At 41.7% G+C, this 21,946-nt stretch overlaps 1 protein-coding gene across 1 annotated transcript; it reads left to right on the top strand.

Moving 5' to 3' along the window:
* Positions 1–411: 411 nt before the first annotated feature.
* On the top strand, positions 412–21,396 carry LOC106883102 (uncharacterized). The gene is made up of 13 exons (XM_089344139.1): positions 412–625; positions 6,434–9,699; positions 10,976–11,069; positions 12,012–12,184; positions 13,261–13,312; positions 14,298–14,382; positions 15,587–15,655; positions 16,321–16,371; positions 16,854–16,901; positions 18,264–18,383; positions 19,891–19,992; positions 20,466–20,557; positions 20,720–21,396. The coding sequence occupies exons 2-13, from the start codon at positions 6,507–6,509 to the stop codon at positions 20,973–20,975; spliced, it is 4,335 nt and encodes a 1,444-aa protein (XP_089200265.1). The 5' UTR covers positions 412–625; positions 6,434–6,506; the 3' UTR covers positions 20,976–21,396.
* Positions 21,397–21,946: the final 550 nt, after the last annotated feature.

Below are 21,946 nucleotides of genomic sequence, written 5' to 3'. Positions count from 1 at the left end.
TTATCCCTCTCACACAACGTCCTACATTTTCTCCCCCTAACAACCCACTCTCTCTCACCAGCTATTTACTCCGCTCGTAACTCTCTCCTCTTGTTCCTCCTACTACCTCATGCTGTCTATTAACTCTTTAACCTCTCACTATTCCTCTCGACTCTCTTTCACAACGTCTTATTCTTTCCCCCCACCTTTAACAACCAGCACTCTCTCTCTCACCAGCTATTTACTCCGCACGTAAACTCTCCTCCGTTTGTTCCTCTTACCACGTCACGCTATCAGTAAGGCTTTAACCTCTCACTATTCCCCCCATCACTCTCTCTCGCGATGTCCTACTCTTTTCCCCACCCTGGAAACACCCTCCCTTACTAGCTACCTACTCTTTCTGTACCTCTCCTCCTACCACCTCACTAAGCCACTTAATTCATTTACAACATGGCCGTGTAGTGTCCAATTAACCAGTTTCTAATTCACAATTTCAGGCCATTGCAGTGTGATTTTGCAGTGGAGTGTGGCTTTCACTGCCACTGCAGTATTAACCTAGTGTCTGAAGACAAGCTTATCTTAAATACCCACCGTTCGGCCTTTGTAACGCATCGTGATTCATAACAGCAACAACAACATCTTTCCTGTAAGTGTTTTGCATTTTATATGCACACACAAATCGCTTTATATATATAAATATGTGTATATATACATACATACACACACACACACACACAAACAGCTTTATATATAAGTATGTGCGTATATATATATATATACATATATATATGTATAAATATATATATACATATACATACGTATATATATATATACACACACATACATACGTATATATATATATACACACACATACATACATATATATATATACACACACACACATACATACATATATATATATATATATATATATATATATATACACACACATACATACATATATATATATATATATATATATATATATATATATATATATACATACACACACACACACACACACACACACACCCATATGTATATATACACACATACGATGTTTGCGTGTGTTTCTATAACCGATCTTTCTTTTTAGTTTTGTCTTCTAGTGTGCGTGCGTGTATATATATATATATATATATATATATATAGATATATATATATGTAAGATATATATATCTGGTTGAGAACTGATGTAGAATGAAGGACCTTCTGTCTATCTTCCGTCCGTTTCTACACTCAATATACATTATACTATACGTTTTTACTTGTCGTTTGTGTATTTACAATACATTTTCTCATATATATATATATATATATATGCACCCACACATATACACATACATGCCTATGCCCTCATACGTATGCGTATATATATATATATATATAATGTCTCTTATAATCGCATTGTGTGTTAGTGTGGTGTGTGTCTGTATGTATGTTTCCTAGCATACCCGTGTCATCAAACATGCCTACAGTCTTATTAATGGTAGAAAATGACGCATCAAGACAATACGGTAGATATCAGCATTCGACTAAATATATCTAAGTCGGCAGAATTGAAGCTTTTTGGAACCGTTGTATCGTCGTTGAAAATATTATCATCCATGTAATCTATATATACAAAAATGAGAATGCGTGTCTGTCTGTCTGTCTGTGTGTGTGAATCCCTAAAACTCGAGAACTACGCTGCCAATTTCATTCAAATTTTACAGATGCCTTACTTAGGGTTCCATTTGTGTTTTAGTCAAAAAAATTTTTTAACTTCTTGCAGAGTTCGAGCCCACGGCAACATAATATCTCCTCCACTATTTAAGTATTACGTGTCAAAAGTGAAACAAAAACACTCATGTCAAATACTTTCACTTTAAAAATGAAACTATTCTACTAACTGAAACAATCACATTTCGATACTGTAATGACAGATACTTTCAGAGAGAGAGAAAGAGAGATGTATATGTATACATATACATGTATATGTACACGTATATGCATATATATATATATATATAGATATAGATCTATATGCATACATGTATATGTATACATATGTGTAGATGTATATATATATATAGATGTACATGTAATATGTACATATATACATATATACATGCATACAGATATCTATACATATATACACCCATCACACACACATACACATGCACACAAACACACACATTAGTCATTTGTTTTCTTATCCAAAACTACGTCAAAAGTACTGAATGGATCTTTATGAAATTTGGAAATTATATTCTATGTATAACGGCCATAACTCCCATGAAAATTCATATATTTTTGATGTTGATGAAATTTTAACCCGAGCATAACAGATGAGCATTATTTGTAATTCAACGGTACAACAGTGTAAGACTACCCTTTCAGATATACTTATATTGTGATTTCTGCAATGTGGTGCATAAATTGTCAAGTAAATGAGACGCATCTTTGCCTCCACTGATTCACTTGCAAAGTGTTGAGTAAAATTATTTCGTTGCAGACCTCCTTTGGGTCTTTTTATTATCACTGCGACACACATAGTCCCCAGTTGGTAACATTGATTTCAAGGCCCTCCTAGATGAGAGACTGGCATTCCACTTAATGTCTATGTTCCATGCTGGCATGGATTGGAGAGTTATTAATGTAGAAATATGGTATCGTAGCTACTAACAGTTGAGGGTTGCGTAGTCTAGACGGCGTTTTTAGATTTCATTATTCTCTTTAACCCAGGCAAAGCCGGGTATTTCTGCTAGTACAGCTATATATATTGGCTAAACTGGCAATATGACCATCCCCAAGTACAACAACATATTTATATATACTTTATTTAAAAGCAGCAGAAATATACGACCAGATTTGTGGGTGGTGTAAGGTCCCCTCCCAACCCAGAGTAACGTGGTGGTGGAACAAGGAGGTAGACAGGGCTATTAGACAAAAGAAACAAGCTTGGAAGGACTGGAAGAACGGTGGTAGCAGGGAATTGTACCAATGTGCCAGAAGGGAGGCTAGGCGACAGGTTTATTTAGCCAGAGGGGAAGCAGATAAGGAAAGATTTGCCAATGTTCTGCGCCGTGAGGACCAAAGACTCGAGGTATTTCGGGTTGCAAGACAGTGTAGGAGAGAGAATAGTGATGTTGTAGGAGAGAAATGTGTTCGCATGGATGATGGTACGCTTGCATTAAATGAGGATGCAAAGAAAGAGGTCTGGAGATGCCACTACGATAGATTGCTTAATAAAGAGAATGAATGGGAGAAAGAGAGCCTGCCTTATGTCGACCCAATAGAGGGACCAGCTATCCGAGTTGATAGTACCAGGGTAGATAAAGCAATTAAGAGTATGAAGACCGGGAAAGCCCCCGGCCCATCAGGAATCACTGCAGAGATGCTCAAAATATCTGGCAGTGTTGGCTATAGCCTAGTCACCCGTATTACGAACCAGGTGATACACGAAGGAGTCATACCCTATGACTGGTGTAGCAGCATCATAGTCAACTGCTACAAAGGTAAAGGGGACGCTTTAGATACAAATAATTACAGAGGCATCAAGCTGTTAGATCAGGTTATGAAAGTTACAGAGAGGGTCATAGCCCAACTAATTAGGGAGCGAATCAATTTAGATGAGATGCAGTTTGGGTTCGTGCCAGGTAAAAGCACTACTGATGCCTTATTTCTAGTGAGACAGTTGCAAGAGAAATACCTAGCCAAGGATAAACCTCTGTACCTGGCTTTCGTTGACATGGAGAAAGCCTTTGACAGGGTCCCCCGATCCCTTATCTGGTGGTCAATGAGGAAACTTGGGATAGAAGAATGGCTAGTGAGAGCTGTGCGAGCCATGTACAGAGATGCGGCCAGTAAGGTGAGGGTTGGAAATGAGTACAGCAATGAATTCCGGGTAGAGGTAGGGGTCCACCAAGGTTCCGTCCTCAGCCCCCTATTATTTACCATAGTCCTCCAGGCAATCACAGAGGAGTTCAAGACAGGTTGCCCCTGGGAGCTCCTCTATGCTGATGACCTTGCCCTAATTGCGGAGTCACTATCAGAACTAGAGGAGAAGTTTCAGGTGTGGAAGCAAGGTCTAGAATTGAAGGGCCTTAGAGTCAACCTAGCTAAAACCAAAATCCTAATAAGTAGGAAGGTAGATAAAACACAAACCCCTTCAGGTAGATGGCCCTGCTCAGTATGTAGAAAAGGAGTAGGTAGTAACTCTATAAGATGTACCCGGTGCAAGCTATGGACACATAAGAGGTGCAGCAACATCAAAGGCAGGTTAACTAGCAAGTTAGTTTTTGTTTGTGGCAGATGTTCAGGTGCAATAAAGACTGCAAACAAACAGGAAACAACTTCTATCTCATTCCAGGGTGAAAAACTAGAGGTAGTCGATAGCTTCCGCTATCTGGGCGACCAAGTTAGTAGTGGGGGTGGGTGCGCTGAAAGTGTAGCTGCTAGAATAAGAATAGCCTGGGCAAAGTTTAGAGAGCTCTTACCCCTGCTGGCGACAAAGGGACTCTCACTCAGAGTAAAAGGCAGACTGTATGACGCATGCGTACGAACAACCATGCTACATGGCAGTGAAACATGGGCTGTAACTGCTGAGGACATACGTAAGCTCGCAAGGAATGAAGCCAGTATGCTCCGTTGGATGTGTAATGTCAATGTGAATACCCGTCAGAGTGTAAGTATCTTGAGAGAAAAGCTGAACATTAGAAGCATCAGTTGTGGCGTGCAAGAGAGACGATTGCGCTGGTATGGACATGTGGTGAGAATGGAGGAGGATAGCTGCGTGAAAAAGTGCCACACCCTAACAGTTGAGGGAACCCGTGGAAGAGGTAGGCCCAGGAAGACCTGGGCTGAGGTGGTGAGGCAAGACCTTCGTACATTGGGCCTCACCGAGGCGATGACTACGGACCGAGACCTTTGGAAATGGGCTGTGCGTGAGAAGACCCGGCAAGCCAAGTAAGATCGTTGCCAGTGCCCCTGGACTGGTTCTTGTGCGGGTGGCACATGAGATGCACCATTTTGAGCGTGGCCGTTGCCAGTACCGCCTGACTGGCTCCTGTAGGATTTTCGAGCGAGATCGTTGCCAGTGCCCCTGGACTGGCTTGTGCGGGTGGCACATAAAAGACACCATTTCGAGCGTGGCCGTTTTCGTGCGGGTGACACGTAAAAGCACCCACTACACTCTCTGAGTGGTTGGCGTTAGGAAGGGCATCCAGCTGTAGAAACTCTGCCAAATCAGACTGGAGCCTGGTGTTGCCATCCGGTTTCACCAGTCCTCAGTCAAATCGTCCAACCCATGCTAGCATGGAAAGCGGACGTTAAACGATGATGATGATGATGATGATGACTGTTATATATATATATAGACATATATATCAGTATTTAGCAGATGTAAGCATGTAACTCAAGGTCTGAGCATGATGACAAACGTTCCAGTTGACTCAATCAACAAAACGCTCATGACATTAACGTGTAAGTTGCTGAGTACTCCGCAGACACTGTACCCTTAACATACTTCAGAAGGATTCAGTCTTACACAGAGTGTTACAAGGCCAGCCCTTTTGAATTACAGGTACAACTCATTTTTGTCACCTGAGTGGACTAGAGCAATGTGAAGTAAAGTGTCTTGCTCAAGAACATTGTGTCTCACTGAATCTCCTATTTAGCCCCACACTGTCACTGCATGTGTCCTTGTGTGTCATCATCATCATTTAACGTCCATTGCCCATGCTGGCATGGGTTGGATGGCTTGACCAGGGCTGGTAAGCTGGGCAGCTGCACCAGATTTGGACCAGTCCTTTTTTGGCTTGCTTCCTGCAGCTGGGGGCTCTTTATGTGCCACTGGCACAAGACCCTTCCAGACCAATCTTCTTCCCAGGGTGGATTGGCCTCAACAGTTCTGCTGTAGAGTACAGGGTTTTCTCAAGTACAGAAAAGTGCCAGGCATTTTCGTACTTTGTTATCTTGTCTGAAAGGTTCAGTGTCCTGAAGTCGTCTTCCACCCCTTCTTTGCACACACTCACACAGTCACTTAGACACAGAGTCACTTATACACACGTCATATTTCACACACACTCACTCAGTGACGCATGCACACACATACACAGTCACACACCCATACACACTCTCCCACTCTCTCTCTCTCTCTCTCTCACACAGTTAAGGTAAATCCCAGCTGTTTCCTCTTAAATCACACCTGTTTATTCTATTATTATAATCAATATGTATCCATAGTAACTGTTGCATGTTAATCAAATTACTTACTAAAATAAATAAATTGTTCAGTTGTAAAATAACAAATGTCATAAATGTGTCTGAGATAGTAAATCTTCTGCAGAACCTCAAAGATTTGAGTTCAAATCATTAACTAACAGAGAAGTGCTTCATTTTCAGGACAATGCCGGGTATCCTTCTAACATATATTCATTATAATGAGTTTTTTTATTCTTGTTTTTCTCAGGTTTATTCAACCCATTTTGCCAGGCCATTATTTTTTCATCACCCGGCTATGAGACCCCAGTGATCCTGCTACAATGGTCGACACAGTGAACAACAGGGATGCTGGCTTCAGGTTTGGTGTGGGAGGACATTGTGCAACAGGCAAAGAGTACACAGCGAATACTCACCTGCACGAGGAGTACACCTACTGCCTGGACAGTGGTGGTGGTGGTGTGGATCTGAGTACGGACAAGAGCAAGAGTTTGACAAGTAGCAGCAGTTCTGGTAGTAATAGTAGTAATAGCAACATCAACTGGGCTGGTTTCAGAAGTGTAGTAGTGGATGGTAGTGCCACCAGTGTTGGTGGCACTATGTCTCTGTTCCCCTTGGCTCAACCTACATACAGCTGTCACAGTCACCCCGCCAATGCATGCTCCCTGGATGCAAACACTGCCATCCCCTCGCATTCATCTTCATCTGTCATGACGAGGGCAATTAGTGCCTCATTGACAACAACAACAACAACAAATGCCTCGTTGACGTCAACAGTGGCTGAAGCTTCCTTGACGACCGTTGCCATGACAACAATAGCAGCATCGTCTGCAGCACCCCTGTTGACTATCTGCGACCTCACAGCCAACCCTGTCCTCAACTTGGTCTCCAGTGAAACCTTAACCAAAGCCCAAATGATGAACCCTCAACCTGGCTTGGGTTGTCCTCTTCACTGTAGTTTGTCCTTGCTGGAGCAACCCATTAGTACTGGGGCCATTGTTGGCAGCGAAGCTGGAGATAGTTGTTGCCTTCAGAACGGTTTCAAGGACGAGGAATTCATTTCCATTGCGGAGATGCAACAAGCCTTTGCTCAGCTTCCCCTGCATACCATGACCACCACCACTATGACTGGCAGTGTCCCTGGCTCTCAGCCATGTCATGGGGGAGAACAGCTTGGAGGTGTCTCTGTCGTAATCCCTCCAACTCTACCTACGTCTTCCTCTCCAACATTACCTTTGTCACTGCCGCCACTGTCCCCTTCGCTCCCGGTGCCACTGCCACTTCCCACTCACTGCGGGGATGCTCTCCCGCTTTACTGTATGTCGTCGACCAAGAGTGCGATTGGCAGTGAAAGGAAGTCTGCCGAAGCCAGCCGTGCATATGTACTGCACCAGCTGTTGCTACAACAACAACAACAACAACAACAACAACAACAGCAGCAGCATTTGCAGTTCCTTCAACAAGACCATGCTGTGCAACATCAACATTATCAACAACAACAAATGCAATTATGGGAACAGCAGCAGCAGCAGCAACAACGAATGCGGGAGGAGGAGTGTCGGCCACTTGGAATGTCAACAGAGTTTGCAGGGGCTTCGCCACAACTCCGAGTCCATTCTTGGACTTACAATAATGAATTTGTGTACTCTGAGCTCCTTGTCGATAGTGCTGCTGCACCATCACCACCATCAGTAGCAGCTGCAGCAACACCAACAGCAGCATCAAATTTACCAAAACACCCTCTGACCTCGACATCGGAGCAGGGTGGTAACTGCAACAACAAAGAAGAAGTGTGTTCATCGAGACGTACCTATTCACAGGTAGCAAAGCTGTCCAAAGAGAGACAGAAGACGACACCTGTCTTCAGCTCAGCATCACTCTCTCCCTCTACGTCAAGCCTTTCTGCATCGGGCCTCCATGCAACCCTCTCAGCACCTAGTTTTGGTATGACCCCTTCACCTGTGCCTGGCATTGGTGCGTGCCTCTCAACACCCAGTTTTAGTGTCCCCTTGTCGGCATCAGGCTTGGGTGTTTCCCTTTCTTCACAACCCAATCCAACTGCCTCAGCGAGTGCAATGTTCTCTTCGGCCCCTGTTGAAAGTAGGGGTCACAGTAGTATTGACAATGGGAGAAAATCTGCGTCCTTTGCAAATGTCCCTGTGTATGAGAATGCAATGGGCTTAACAACAACAACAACAGCAACAGCAACAGCAACATCCACTACCAGAAAAGATAGAACCGTTGTATGCAGTGGCAGTAGCGATGCTAGTGTTGGCGGTGGCGATGCGGAGCGAGAGAATAGGGTGTCGCCTTTGTACGAGAGGTCAGACAGGCCAAGCAGCAAACCTTCTCGCAGCAGCAGGAAGAAGAAGAAGAACTTCACTGCAGCAGCCCTTCCTCCTCCTCCTCCTCCACTATCTCCTGCTTTCTTCTCTTCAACGCCATCTTCCTCAGCAGCAATATCAACACCCGTGTCATCATCATCATCGTCATTGTCACACCACAGTCTCTTTACTAGTCCTTCTCCTCCTTCCCCACCCTTTGCTGGGTCGTGGCACCTTCCCCAGCAGCACCAGCAGCATCCCAAGTACAGCCCGGATGGCTTCAAAAGCACGGAAGATGGACAGAGCCACCGTCGCCAACAGAGACAACTGCCAGAGTCTCCATTGGGTGATGGCGGCGGTGAGGGTGGCATGAGGCGGCGGAGCACTCCATCCCCACACATACTAAACAATGGAATGCCATCACGGTCCCCGGGTAGGTGGCAGCACAGGCAGTCCTTGGGGTACATCAATAATGACCTGCGCCACTTGAAGAAGTGCACCAACACCACTGCCTGCGCCGCGGATGCTCCGCCCCACCAACATCCTGCTTACACAAGCAACACTAGCAATAATAATAATAACAACAACAACAACAACACTAATAATTATAATAATAATAATAGAAATAATAATGCTAATAATAATCATAATGATAACAGTGGTAATACTCATTGCGATAGTAACAATGATAATGTTGTCCATGGTAAACATAGCCACCCGAACATGAGTAGCTGTAGTAGTGGTGGTGGTGGTGGTGGTGGTGGCAGTTATAACAATAATAGTCGGAGTGGAGGCAAGTCAGGAAGACTGGATGATGGCGCTGGTAGCGGAGGCAATGGTGGTTGTGGTGGTGGTGGCGGCGGCGGCGGTGGTGGTAGTGGTAGTGGTGGTAGCAGCAGCGGTGGTGGTGGTGGTAGAGGAGGAACCGGAGGCAATGGAGGTGGGAGTAGAACCAACAGTGGTAGTAGCTACAATAGTAATAACAACAACAACAACAGCGATGGTGGTGGTGGTGGGAATGGTTCCAGTGACTACTCTTCCTATATGTTTGGTGGCAGATCATCGCAGTCGACGTCCGGCGGAAGGTCAAGGAACAAAGGCACGTACCGACACCACCACCATCATCATCATCTGCATCATCATCACCACCAACATTCTCGACTCCTCTTTGGCATTGATTATCCATCTTTCGGTAAGTTTTACACTTTATCTCTTTCATCCCCTCCCTCCCCCACCCCTTCTCACATCTCTCCAACATTAAACTCCCTTCCATCCATGCCCACCACTCGACCCTTTAGCATCTTTTGTTTCTCGTCTTTTCTCATTTCCTCTACATGCTTTCTCTGTCTGCCTCTTTCTCTCATTGTACCTGTTCATGTTTTTATACGTATGTATGTGTATGTATATATATATATATATACACACACACACACACACACACACACATATATATATATATATATATATATATATATATATATAAAGGATACTAGGAGTTTTCGTCAATCAGGTTGACTCCCAACCAATAGCTATGCTCTCTGAAGGCTCAAATCGTTTTGCCCCTAAAATTCCAGATGTGATTTTGTGACTGCTTTGTCCAAGGCAGCTGGAAGTGGCTTCCCCTTGAGTCAGTATAGGTATACATTGAAACAGAAAAGAAAAGGCCAACAGTTTGGCAAGACTTGACAAGGACATTTAATTTTCTTATATAATAAAAGGTTTCTAGAATGTCCCAGCTATTGGAACATTGTGTCGAGTGAGGATAGCATAGGCCAAGCATACTGACATCGGAGAGAGAGATGGGCTAACCATTGTATTGTTACATGTGGGTGGAACACACAGTGCTTCCAGAGACTCGGTTTCACTGAAGTGAGTGGGTCTTCTCAAGAACCTCATATTGCCGGTCATCTTGGACATCTCTTCCATCCTGAGATCGGTCCTCACCACATAATCCTATCTCTTCCACAGGTGTCCTCTACTTTCAGTGATTGGCACTTCTTCATGCAGCTGTCTTCTCTCTTGCATACTGCAATTGATTCCTCTTATGTCCAACTTTTCTGTCAGCACGTTTGCACTTTGTTGTTGCACATGCACACTGATGTTGCACATCCATCGAAGCACACCAGATTCCATTTCTCTCTAATTTATCTCTGTCTTCTGCATTCAGGGGCCATGTCTCATTATCATGGAATACAACCGTTCATACACAAGCATCATACAGTCTGTCTTTTACTCTGATAGAGGGAGTCCTCTATATAGTCTTTTATCCTTTTCAGCCCAGTGGCTTTGACCATGCTGGAGCACTGCCACTGTAATCACCTTTTCAATGGCCAATCTTTTGTGATTGGAATGGTGGGGTGGGGTGGGGGAGTGAGGATTAAGTTGTTTAACGAGAAACAGATGAAAAGGGTCAATTGACTATAGATCAATCTTACACAACCACTAATTATTTCTTTTTTTCCTCTCAGCTAAAATGTCCAAATTATTTAACGAGAAACTCTATTGGCTGGGCCAGCAACTATGGACTCTGTCTGTCACTACGATGGTCTTACTATTGGCTATGTAAGTACACTGATTGTCTCGCTGTCTGCACGTCACCATCTTTGTCTAACTTTCGGCTGTGTACCTCTGTGTTTTTATTGTTCGAAGGGGAATAACTCAAAAACACCAGTTGCATTTTGTTGGTTAATAAGGGAAGATATTGTCAGCACCCAGAAAGAGAAAAAGGAAACATTTCCTCAATAGTTTAGGAAAGAATATTAAAATTCACAGAAGAAAACTTGACACTTTTAGCTTTTAAATGGCACCAATTCAATCATGCTACCATTTGTAGTTCATGATACAAGAGTTCTTAGAATGTGACATAAACTTTTGAAACACCCTGTATATTAGCAGAATGATTAAGAATATTAGTTCCTTATCTCTATAATCTGGGATCAAATCCTTGTGAGGTCAGCATTGTTTTTCGTCCTTTAGAGTTCCTCCTGCTCCAAAGAAAAAAATAGCAGCCTGGGGCAAAGAATTGGTGGAACTGTGGTCGTAACCATGGCCGAGGCGAGTGACAGTCGACTGGCACCCATGTTGGTGGCATGTAAAAAGCACTGTTCAAGCAGGTGGCCGATGCTGGTGTCATGTGAGTGGCACATAAAGAAAAGCACTGACTACACACTTGGAGTGGTTGGTGTCAGGAAGGGCATCCAGCCGTAGAAACCGTGCCAAACGAGATGGGAAGCTGGTGCAGCTCTTCAATTCACAGTTTTCATTGAAGCTGCTCCTCAACCCATGCCATCATGGAAAACATCCGTTAAATGATGATGATGATGATGATGATGATGATGGGTTGCAGCTCCAGAATTAGCTCTGACTCACCTGATCTATATTGCATGTATTTTAACGGTCAAGTGACTCAACACCATTCTGACCGTTGATGATGGTGTTGCTGGTGATGATTGTGATCTCTCTCTTTCTCTTTTTCTCTCTCTCTCTCTCTCTGTTACCCTTCAGTGTCACCACTGTGCTGCATGTCCTTATATTAGTGGTCAGCCATTTATGGACATTGGTCTTAATGCATGTCTGGAAGAGACACCTGTCCCAGGGAGGCAGCAAACGAAAGCAGATGGATGAAAAGTTTGCTTACAGAATTGGTCTTGATGAAAACATCAAACTTCCCGCTACAGGTGAGTGTTGTTGTTGTTGTTGTCGTTGTCGAGCCTAACTTTGACCAGTATGAAGTGCTTGGCCCATTCTGCTGAGTGATTGGTGTTAGGAAGGGCGTCCAGCTGTAAAATCCCTGCCAAAACAGAGAAGTCTGATGCAGGCTTCCACCTGGCTGGCTCCTCTCAAATCGTCCCACCCATGCCAGCATGGAAGATGTACATTGATGATGATGAAGTGAGGCAAACAATTAAATGTGACGGTGTTGTTACCATCACCATCCTCCTCGTTCTACTCCCATTTTCCATGTTGTTGTTGTCATTGTAATGGATGGGTCCATCTCATCTGCTGTTGAAAGTGTAGCCCTCTCAGATGGGACAAACCACTAAATCTTGCCTGGGCTAAATGGCAAGTATTTGAGAGGGGTTAGGGTTTGTGCTGAATGTAAGATCGAGGGACATATATGGCAAACCCCTTTTTATATATATATCGGTGGGTAGGAGCAGATGAGAAGATAAAAGAAAGGATGTGATGGGGTGTCGAAGCAAACGGTCAAGGTACAAGGCGGCTATGGAGGGTGGGTCATGGGAGGAGAGAGTGGATGCTTTCATAAGATGTGATGCGGGTGGGTGGGAGGAACAGGTGGTAAAAGATGGGGGGGGTGAAGGTGAACAAGGGTGGGGTGGGGTGGGGAGGGGATTAGGTGAGTTAGAGGAGTGGTTGTGGGAGGAGAATAAATCAGAAAGTAGCAGAATGATGTGCAAGGTGTAGGAGGAGGGAGATGTGGGTGGGTGGGGGTGGGGGGGCATTGAGAATGATGGCAAATAAGGGAGATGTTAAGGATGTGGAGAGAGGTGAGTGGTAGGAAGAGTATTGGTAGGGATCCTAATGTGGGTAAGGAAGGAGGGATGGAGGCAGGATGCAATGTGTGTTGGTTCAGCTCTCAGGTGATAAGAGAAGTCCCATGGATGTTAGGGATGAGAATCAGGTGTGGGGAGGGGGAGATGCTTGACCCAGAAGAAGTAGGGACAAGCCCTGTTCATATAACTATACCAAATGTTTGTCTTAAACCCCTTCACACGCTCTCTTTTACTTCCAGGTGAAGAAGCTATGCAAAGATTGTTGAATTGTCGTGGAAAAGACCCTTATAGGTATTGTCTCTCACTCTTTCTCACACATTCTATATATGTGTGTATATATATAAGTATTTGTTGCAACAAAAGTTCGTTCTGGTTTTTAAGTAAAATTCAAAACCAATATTTCGATATTTGTACACAACTTTATTCAACCACACATCTGCCATCTTTGAGATAACTTCACGATCCCTTCCTCCCAAAAGCTGGCATCATTCTGGATAATGATATTGTCCAAGTCATTTGGACACTTTTTCAAACAATTCTAATTGATAAGAGATCAAATTATATTGAAATCTGAACGTACAAATCCTGGTGAATACAGTTGGTGTTGCAGGGCATTCCAGTCAAGCTGTACCAATTTCTGCCGAGTTTGCTGGGAAACACGAGGTCAAGCATTGTCTTGAAGGAAAACAACTCCTTTCTGATTGAGCAATTCTGGAAGTTTTCCATTGATTACCACTTTTAATCTGTTTAATTGTAAACAATATTTATCTGATTTCTACATAAGAGCTCTTTGTAACAAAAGACCTCATAATACATAAAACCTTTTCAATCCCACCAAATACAGAACAACACCTTCTTCACATAAGGAATGTTTCTTGGACTAATTAAAAGTGGTTTCTTTTATTGTCTTCAGGATTTTTTTCAATACCACCTTGTTGCCAAAAATCCATTGCCTGCGATTGTCCTTTTCAAAAATGGATCATTTTGGTTGCATTTAAACAAATGGAAATGTAGTCCTTTGAAATTTTATTTCCTGTTAGATTATGAAGTACTGAAACATCACAGCAATTCATGTGTCCAAACATTTTCAAATGCTTTATAACACTTATATACGAGAAATGTGGATTATCTCTGCAACACACACACACACACACACACGTGTGTGTGTGTGTGTGCCTATATAAGTATATTTTGGTATGTATGTGCATGTATGTAAGTATGTGTGCGTGTGTGTGTGTATATATATGTATATATATTGGTCTGTGTTTGTACCCAGTATTTTAGGTCTGAAATGCCAGAGCACAGATGAAGACATAAAGAAGTATTACAAGAAGCAAGCAATTCTTGTTCATCCAGACAAGGTAAGAACTTTTCACTTTGATGCTCCATCCGTGACCATCCCCTCTCTCTAACAGTCATTGCATATCACTTCTTACCACACAGGCAAGCCTATGAATGCATATGTTTATATATATATATATATATATATATATATCATCATCATCATTTAACCTCCGCTTTCCATGCTAGCATGGGTTGGACGATTTAACTGAGGACTGGTGAACCAGATGGCCACACCAGGCTCCAATCTGATCTGGCAGAGTTTCTACAACGGAAGCCAGTCAGAATTTGCGAATTTGATTTGATTTTGATTTCACTTGCTTGAACAGGTCTTCGCAAGCAAAGTTTAGTGTCCAATGAAGGAAAGGTACGCATAAGTGGGCTGGTTCACTTGGCTAGCCGGGTCTTCTCACACACAGCATATTTCCAAAGGTCTCGGTCACTAGTCATTGCCTCGGTGAGGCCTAATGTTCGAAGGTCATGCTTCACCACCTCATCCCAAGTTTTCCTGGGTCTACCTCTTCCACAGGTTCCCTCAACCACTAGGGTGAGGCACTAGCTACCCTAATCCATTCTCGCCACATGTCCATACCAGCGCAATCGCCTCTCTTGCACACTACAACTGATGCTTCTGAGGTCCAACTTTTCTCTCAGGGCGCTTACACTCTGTCAAGTGTGCACACTGACATTACACATCCATCGGAGAATACTGGCTTCATTCCTTGCGAGCTTATGCATGTCCTCAGCAGAGATGGCCCATGTTTCACTGCCATGTAGCATGGCTGTTTGTACACATGCATCACACAGTCTACCTTTTACTCTGAGCGAGAGGCCCTTTGTCACCAGCAGAGGTAAGAGCAAACTATCTTCCCAGTTAGCCTTCCTTTGATATCGCTGCAAATCTTATGTGTCCATAGCTTACACTGGGTACATCTTGTGAAGTTTCTACCTACGCCTTTTCTACAGATTGAGCAGGGCCATCTACCTGAATGGGTTTGTGGTTTGTCTGCCTTCCTACTTATTAGGACTTTGGTTTTAGCTAGGTTGTTAAGAAACTGGTCTTATGAGCTCCAAAACCATTTCCGACTCATTTTCAGGATTTATATATTATTCAAACATTGTGTTAGAAACTGGTCTATAAATGTGTATGTATCGTTTTGAGTACACACACACACACACACACACACATTGTGAAACTGATGTTGTTGTTATTGTTGTTTGTAGAATTCCCAAACTGGTGCTGAAGAAGCGTTCAAGATACTTCACCATGCTTTTGACATGATTGGAGAACCTGTGAGTACAGCTGGTACTTTTTGTTGTTCTGCCATTCCTTCACTGGCCTCCTTTCTCTCTCTCTCTCTCTCTCTCTCTCTCTCTCTATATATATATATATATATATATATATATATATATATATATATAATATATAGCTTACTGGTAAAGCACTGAGCTGGAGGCTCTGAGTGATACTGGCTTGAGTCCCAGGGCTGGTTGTCGATAAATTTTTCTGCCTTATAAGGGAAAATTTACCCAATCTTTCTGCTGTTCTGACAGCGACTCTGCATCTGAAAAATTATTTTATTTGTATGTACAATGTATGTGTGTGTGTATATATGTATGTATATATATGTATATATATGTATAAGGAGAAGATTGTTATTTGAAATGCCGATCATATCAGGTGGCCAGCATGGGAATAGAAACCTTATTATTAAAATTATAATTATGGGTATCTAAGAGGTACCACCATGCTAGAGATAGCAGTCAAAACTTGATTCTAAAACCAGTGGTTTTAGAGTCAAATTTTGACTGCTATCTCTAGCATGGTGGTACCTCTTAGATACTCTTAATTATAATTTTATATATATTTACACATACACACACACGTGTGTATATAGTCAGAGACATAAAGTAAAGAAGAGACGCATCTAACTCGCCTCTGTTCTCCTCTGTTGCAGGCCAAGAGACAACTCTATGATTCACAGGTTCAACAATCACACCAGGCTGTGGTAAGACGTTTCACAAAAGCTTCTGTCTTCTCTGTCTCCTCCTCCTCCCTCTCTGCCTTCTTCTTCTTACTGTTGTTGTTGTTGGTGTCACTGTTGTTTTTCTCCTCCTTTTTTGTCTTGTCTCAATGAGTTTAAACACTTGACTATATATGTGTATATGTATGTATGTATGTGTGTGTGTGTGTATGTATGGATCTATCTATCTATCTATCTAGCTGTCTGTGAGAGTGCATGTGTATGTAGATATATATACGTTTGTGTGTGTGTGTAAGGGTAATGACCCCCTTCAGTTATGAATGACCATGGGATTGCATCAAGAAAGTTCCTCCCTCTGAGGTTGTCTATGTACTCACACACATAAGTACACATGCACACACAAACATACGTGCAGATTGTAAAATATTCTAGATATAATTATACATCCTAAAAAGGATGTGTGTGCGTGTGTGTGACAACACTAAGAAGTGTCTTTGTATTTGCAGAGAGATTTTGCTGATCTTTTGGAAAAACTGAACGAGAAATTTAAGAAGGTAAGTCATATATATTTCTCTCTCTCTCTCTCGTTTTATATATATACATATATATACATATATATATACATATGCATTGTGCTACATATCTCGGCCTTTTGTCAGGATCAGCTTTTAGAGATTAGCTGGTTTCAATAAAGTCTCTGTTGGAAATTGCTTGAATCAATTGCCTCACAGAACTCCAGGAGCTTTACATCCTCCCGATTTCTAGAACTATAACCATAGTTTCCATCTATGCTATAGCAGTTGTTGTCGTTTTGGCCAGCCTAAGCATTGAAGTTGCCAGCCATGATGGTGAAGTTGATGTCGGTCGTTGAAGAACAGACTCATGGAAGCAGGCATGTTCTTGTCAATTCTGTTTGTGAGGCAGAGATAACTGCTATTGAATTGTCTATAGCTAATCTCGACTTAATTATCATATGTCGCAACCAGTCTACCTTAATTAGTTTACCTGTCCATATCTCGGCTAACTATATTCCCACCCGACACCTGTTGTCATTTTACTCACCCAGAAGAATATGTATTACTGTCCCTCGCTTGTGAGGTTTTGGGTGGAGGGTCTCTTGCTCAACGCTCAGATCGTCATTGCAGGATGTGTCCATAATCACATCAGACCTCTCTTTCATTCTACCGACCTAAATGTTTACATGTTTGTTAATTAATGTTTGATAATTTCTGTACCTGAAAGGAATAAAATAGCTGATGACGGGTTTGCACCCTGTTGGAAATGTGAATATATGTGTGTGTGTATATATATATATATATATATATATATATATAAATATACAGGGATTAGCATTGAGTTGCTTCTCCAACATACTGAAAATTTAGAAATAGCAGTCAAAGAACTACTGATTCTAAACTACAAATTTTTCTCTAAACGGATGGCGATATTTATGGCACACATAGAACAAAAAATATAAATGGTTTTACCGATAAAGGTTTTTTCATACTGAACTACTTGGCAAAATTGTTAATTGTTAATTCTATTAATTGACGATTCCCTGCCCTTATTCTTGTATATATATATATATATATATATATATATATATATATATATATATATATATATATATATATATGTATATATATATGTATATATATATGTATATATATATATATATATATATATATATATATATATATGTATATATATATGTATATATATATATATATATATATATATGTATATATATATATATATATATATATATATATGTATATATATATGTATGTATGTATATATATATATATATATATGTATATATATATGTATGTATGTATATATATATATATATGTATATGTATATATATGTATGTATGTATATATATATAATCCTGTGTGTGTGTGTGTTTTCTCAGGAAGCTAATATGATGAACTGTGACAAGTGTGGAGGCAAGCACCAGCGAATCCCTCTCTCTCGACCTTGGTACAGTGCTCGTTACTGCCAATCGTGTAAGACAAACCATGCAGCTAACGAGGTAAGTGATACTGTCTTTTAATTATGTTTCATGTGTGACTGACTGCACTCCCTAATGTTCATTGAGATGTCCTGGCACAGCCATTTCGGTTTCACCTCCATTAAGTCAGTAAATTGAAAATGTTGACTTCAGCAACGCCCAAAACGAAAAAAAATACCAATGTCATGGGACCATTTTTCTAAAGAGAAAAAAAGCTCCCGAAACTAATATTATGAGAGATTAATTTCATCGTAAAAATTTTATTTCCTTTTATTTATTATTTTTCCTTTTCTTTTGGTATAAATTGTGTTTTGAAACCGAGTGAAACCAGTGGCTTCTTTCAATAAAAATTCTCAGAACATTCTCAAAGTATTTTCTTCCTTTTGTTTCTTCCTTTTGTCTTTCTGTACAAGGTGTGTGAGAAAAGGAAGAGGATTTTGTGGGTTCTGTGTGAGGTATGGGTGGTGTGGGGATGAGCAGGTTGTGACCCCTGTGGGACGTAATAAGAGAGGAGCGTATAATTGCAATCTCAGCACCCTGCAGCCCATTGCATGTTTTCCCATGGGCTTTTCTTAATATCTCCTCAATTGTAAGCTGTCAAGTGATGGACACAGCGCATCGTACCAACGTGAAGGCTCTGTTGTGGAGAGTCATTACTGGTGATGACTCCTGGATCTTTGAGTAAGACCCAGGAGTCCAAGCGCCTGGACCTTGAGGCTGAAGAAAGGAAGACAGTCGAATTCCAAAGTCAGACTCATGTGGACCCTGGGAGAATCCTTCCAGGAATGCATGGGAGCGTGGCCCGAGATGGAGGGGAAAAGGCTTTAGACTCAAGGGAGATGATTTTGAAGGGAAAAAGTTGTGGTTTCTAGTTTGGATTTGACATAACTATTTGTGACCCTCACTCCTGTAGACCACACCCTGTTTCTTTTCTAACACGCCTCGTATGTGCGTGTGTGTGTATATAGATACAGATTTGTCTTCACACACCTGCTTATATGTCCACACACGTCTACCTTAACATATATACATACCTATATATATGTATGTGTGTGTGTATGCATGTATGTATATATATGTATATGTAGTTATGGTATATTCTGTTGAGAACGTAGTAGAGTACAGTATAAAGCTCGTCCACCTTCAGACTTCACCCTCTGCTTTCCAGTAGCAGTATTCTATGTACTTCCAGGTTTGCATCTGGGCATCTGTCGTGTGCAAATAGATAATTGAAAAAAAATGGAGTGAACAAGAAAGGGTATGGTTGGACATTTATTTTTTAATCACTACATTGCATCAAAACAATTGTAGTGATTAAAAAAAATCACTGTCCAACTGTACCCCTTCTTGTTGACTCCATTTTTTTCAATTACCTGTGTGTGTGTGTGTGTGTGTGTGTGTATCATGGCTGGAGAAGGATTTGGAATTGACAGTAGTCAGTAGTGTTGGCCTATATGGATACATAATTGCTGATTGTGTGGGTTTGCTGTGTTTGTAAATATTAAGTTTGTTGTCTTGTTTATGACAGGGTGATGTCTGGGCTGAATCAACAGTTTTGGGTTTCTTATGGCACTACTACACCTGTATAGATGGAGTCATATACGACATAACAGAGTGGGTATCTTGTCAGGTAACTACCACAACCATTTCTGCTTCTTTCTCTGTCTTTCTCATTTTCTTTCCCCCTCTCTCTCTCTCTCTCTGTCATCTTGTCTCTCTTTTTTCCTTTTCTCTCAGTGTCTCTCCCTCTCTTTCATCCTGTCTTTGTCTCTCTGTCTATCTCCCCCCATCTCATTTTCTCTTTCTGCTCTTATCTTTTTTCTTCTTTCCATCTCTCTCTTCATCAGCTGTCCAAGCTGGCAGAATCATTAGCATGCCGGGCGAAATTCTTAGTATTTCATCTGCCACTACATTCTGAGTTCAAACTCCACTGAGGTTGACTTTGCCTTTCATCCTTTTGGGGGTCGATTAAATAAGTACCAGTTATGCACTTGGCTCTATGTAAACGACTTAATCTCTTCTCCCAAACTTGAAGCCTTGTGCTTCCACTAGAAAGGATTATTATTATTATTAATGTATTTGTTGATTTGTTTGCGTTTTCAGAAGAAACTGTTCAAACATATGAAGTCAAATGCACATCGAGTCTCTTATAGGATTGAGCCAACAACGAACAAGACAAAATCTTTCTGGACTGGGTAAAGTAGAGATTCTTGCTCAAGACAGTTAATGATATTGGTGATGGTTGTTCAATCTGCTGTCTGTGTGTCTGTGTGTGTGGATACGTACATATATCTTCTTCCTCTTCATCTGTCTTCTTTGTGTATATATTTAAGGATGTAATTTATTTATTTTTGCAGGGAAAGTGAAGTGGATGACTTCATTCATGACCTCCTCAACATGAGTCGACAATCCAATGGTTCTGGCCCTCCACACTTCAACAACAACAACAGGTATAACAGCAGTAGTGGTGGTGATGGTGGTGGCAGTGGTGCGGGGTCTTTCTTCACCCCACCCTCATCGGCTTCATACCCTCCAACATCAAGCTCAACCACCACCACCAATGCTACAGCTGGTCGTAACACCAAGCGAAGACGGAGAAAGAAGAAGAACTGAGGAGAAATTTTGGGTAGATGGATTGTCAGATTTTGTTGGTGGTGGTCATCTGTTTATGACGTCATACAAACCGTCAGTGCATTTGGCTATGATGATGATGACAATTATAACGACAGCAGTTATGGTGATAATGCTGACGGTTTAGCCAGTGTCGTGATGACAGTAAAGATTGTAATGATAAGTGTGGTGATGACAGTGAAGTCTAATGATGACAAGTGTGGTGACAGCAGTAAAGATGAGTGATAACAGTAAAGACTTGTGATGACAAGTTTGGTGATGACAGGAAAGACTGTAGCAGCTGAAGGTGTTGTTTCGTCTGAACCATCCACAGACAGTTATCAACCATCAAATAAAAATTCTATCAACTTCAAGCTTCATTTTTGAATCATTTTCCCTTTTACAATAAAAATGAAACTTTTGAGATTTTCTCTTCCTTTCAAACCTTGCTTTCCTTTGGGGGCAATTTTCACAGAGCTGCCATCTGTTAAGATAACTTTCCAAAGGAAATATCTCGGGGTGTCCTAACTCTCATCTGTGTGAATGATTTGAGTAACCTTGTAGATCCTGTTGTGTCTTGGTTCCTTGTACTTTAACTCCTCATCCCCTAGCCTATGGTTGCCTTCCTCTCTACTGCAGCCCTACTCCAGGTTAAGGGGCTGGTGTCATGAAAACAAGCACTCAGTACACATTCTGAAGTGGTTGGCATTAGGAAGGCTGTTCAGCTTTGGAAACCATCCTAAAGCCTACGTTTTAGTAGGATGCAGTTATCGCAGCCTTTGGATGCTGTCAATCTGTCCAATGCAACAAAGCATGAAGATGGACATATTAAAGAAATGATGAAGGCGATGATACACGCACAAGATTTGATCAAAAAGCATTGGGACTGTTGCCATGGTAACGGAACCGAAGAATGCAGAGTGGGGCCACTTGGCACAGCCTGACCTTCCCTGCAGCAGCATTCTTGGTCACTT

Source organism: Octopus bimaculoides, chromosome 28 (assembly GCF_046866305.1).
Source record: "Octopus bimaculoides isolate indiv1 chromosome 28, ASM4686630v1, whole genome shotgun sequence".
Classification (NCBI taxonomy): Eukaryota; Metazoa; Mollusca; class Cephalopoda; order Octopoda; family Octopodidae; genus Octopus; species Octopus bimaculoides.
Note: the sequence above shows the minus strand (reverse complement) of the source record. Positions and strands in the feature narration are given on the sequence as shown.

Bases quoted from the DNA above. Each gene is read 5' to 3' on its own strand.
- LOC106883102 (XM_089344139.1), top strand. From the start codon at position 6,507: ATGGTCGACACAGTGAACAACAGGGATGCTGGCTTCAGGTTTGGTGTG. The intron at 15,656-16,320 runs GTGAGTACAGCT...CCTCTGTTGCAG, and splicing joins TTGACATGATTGGAGAACCT to GCCAAGAGACAACTCTATGA. The intron at 18,384-19,890 runs GTAAGTGATACT...TGTTTATGACAG, and splicing joins CAAACCATGCAGCTAACGAG to GGTGATGTCTGGGCTGAATC.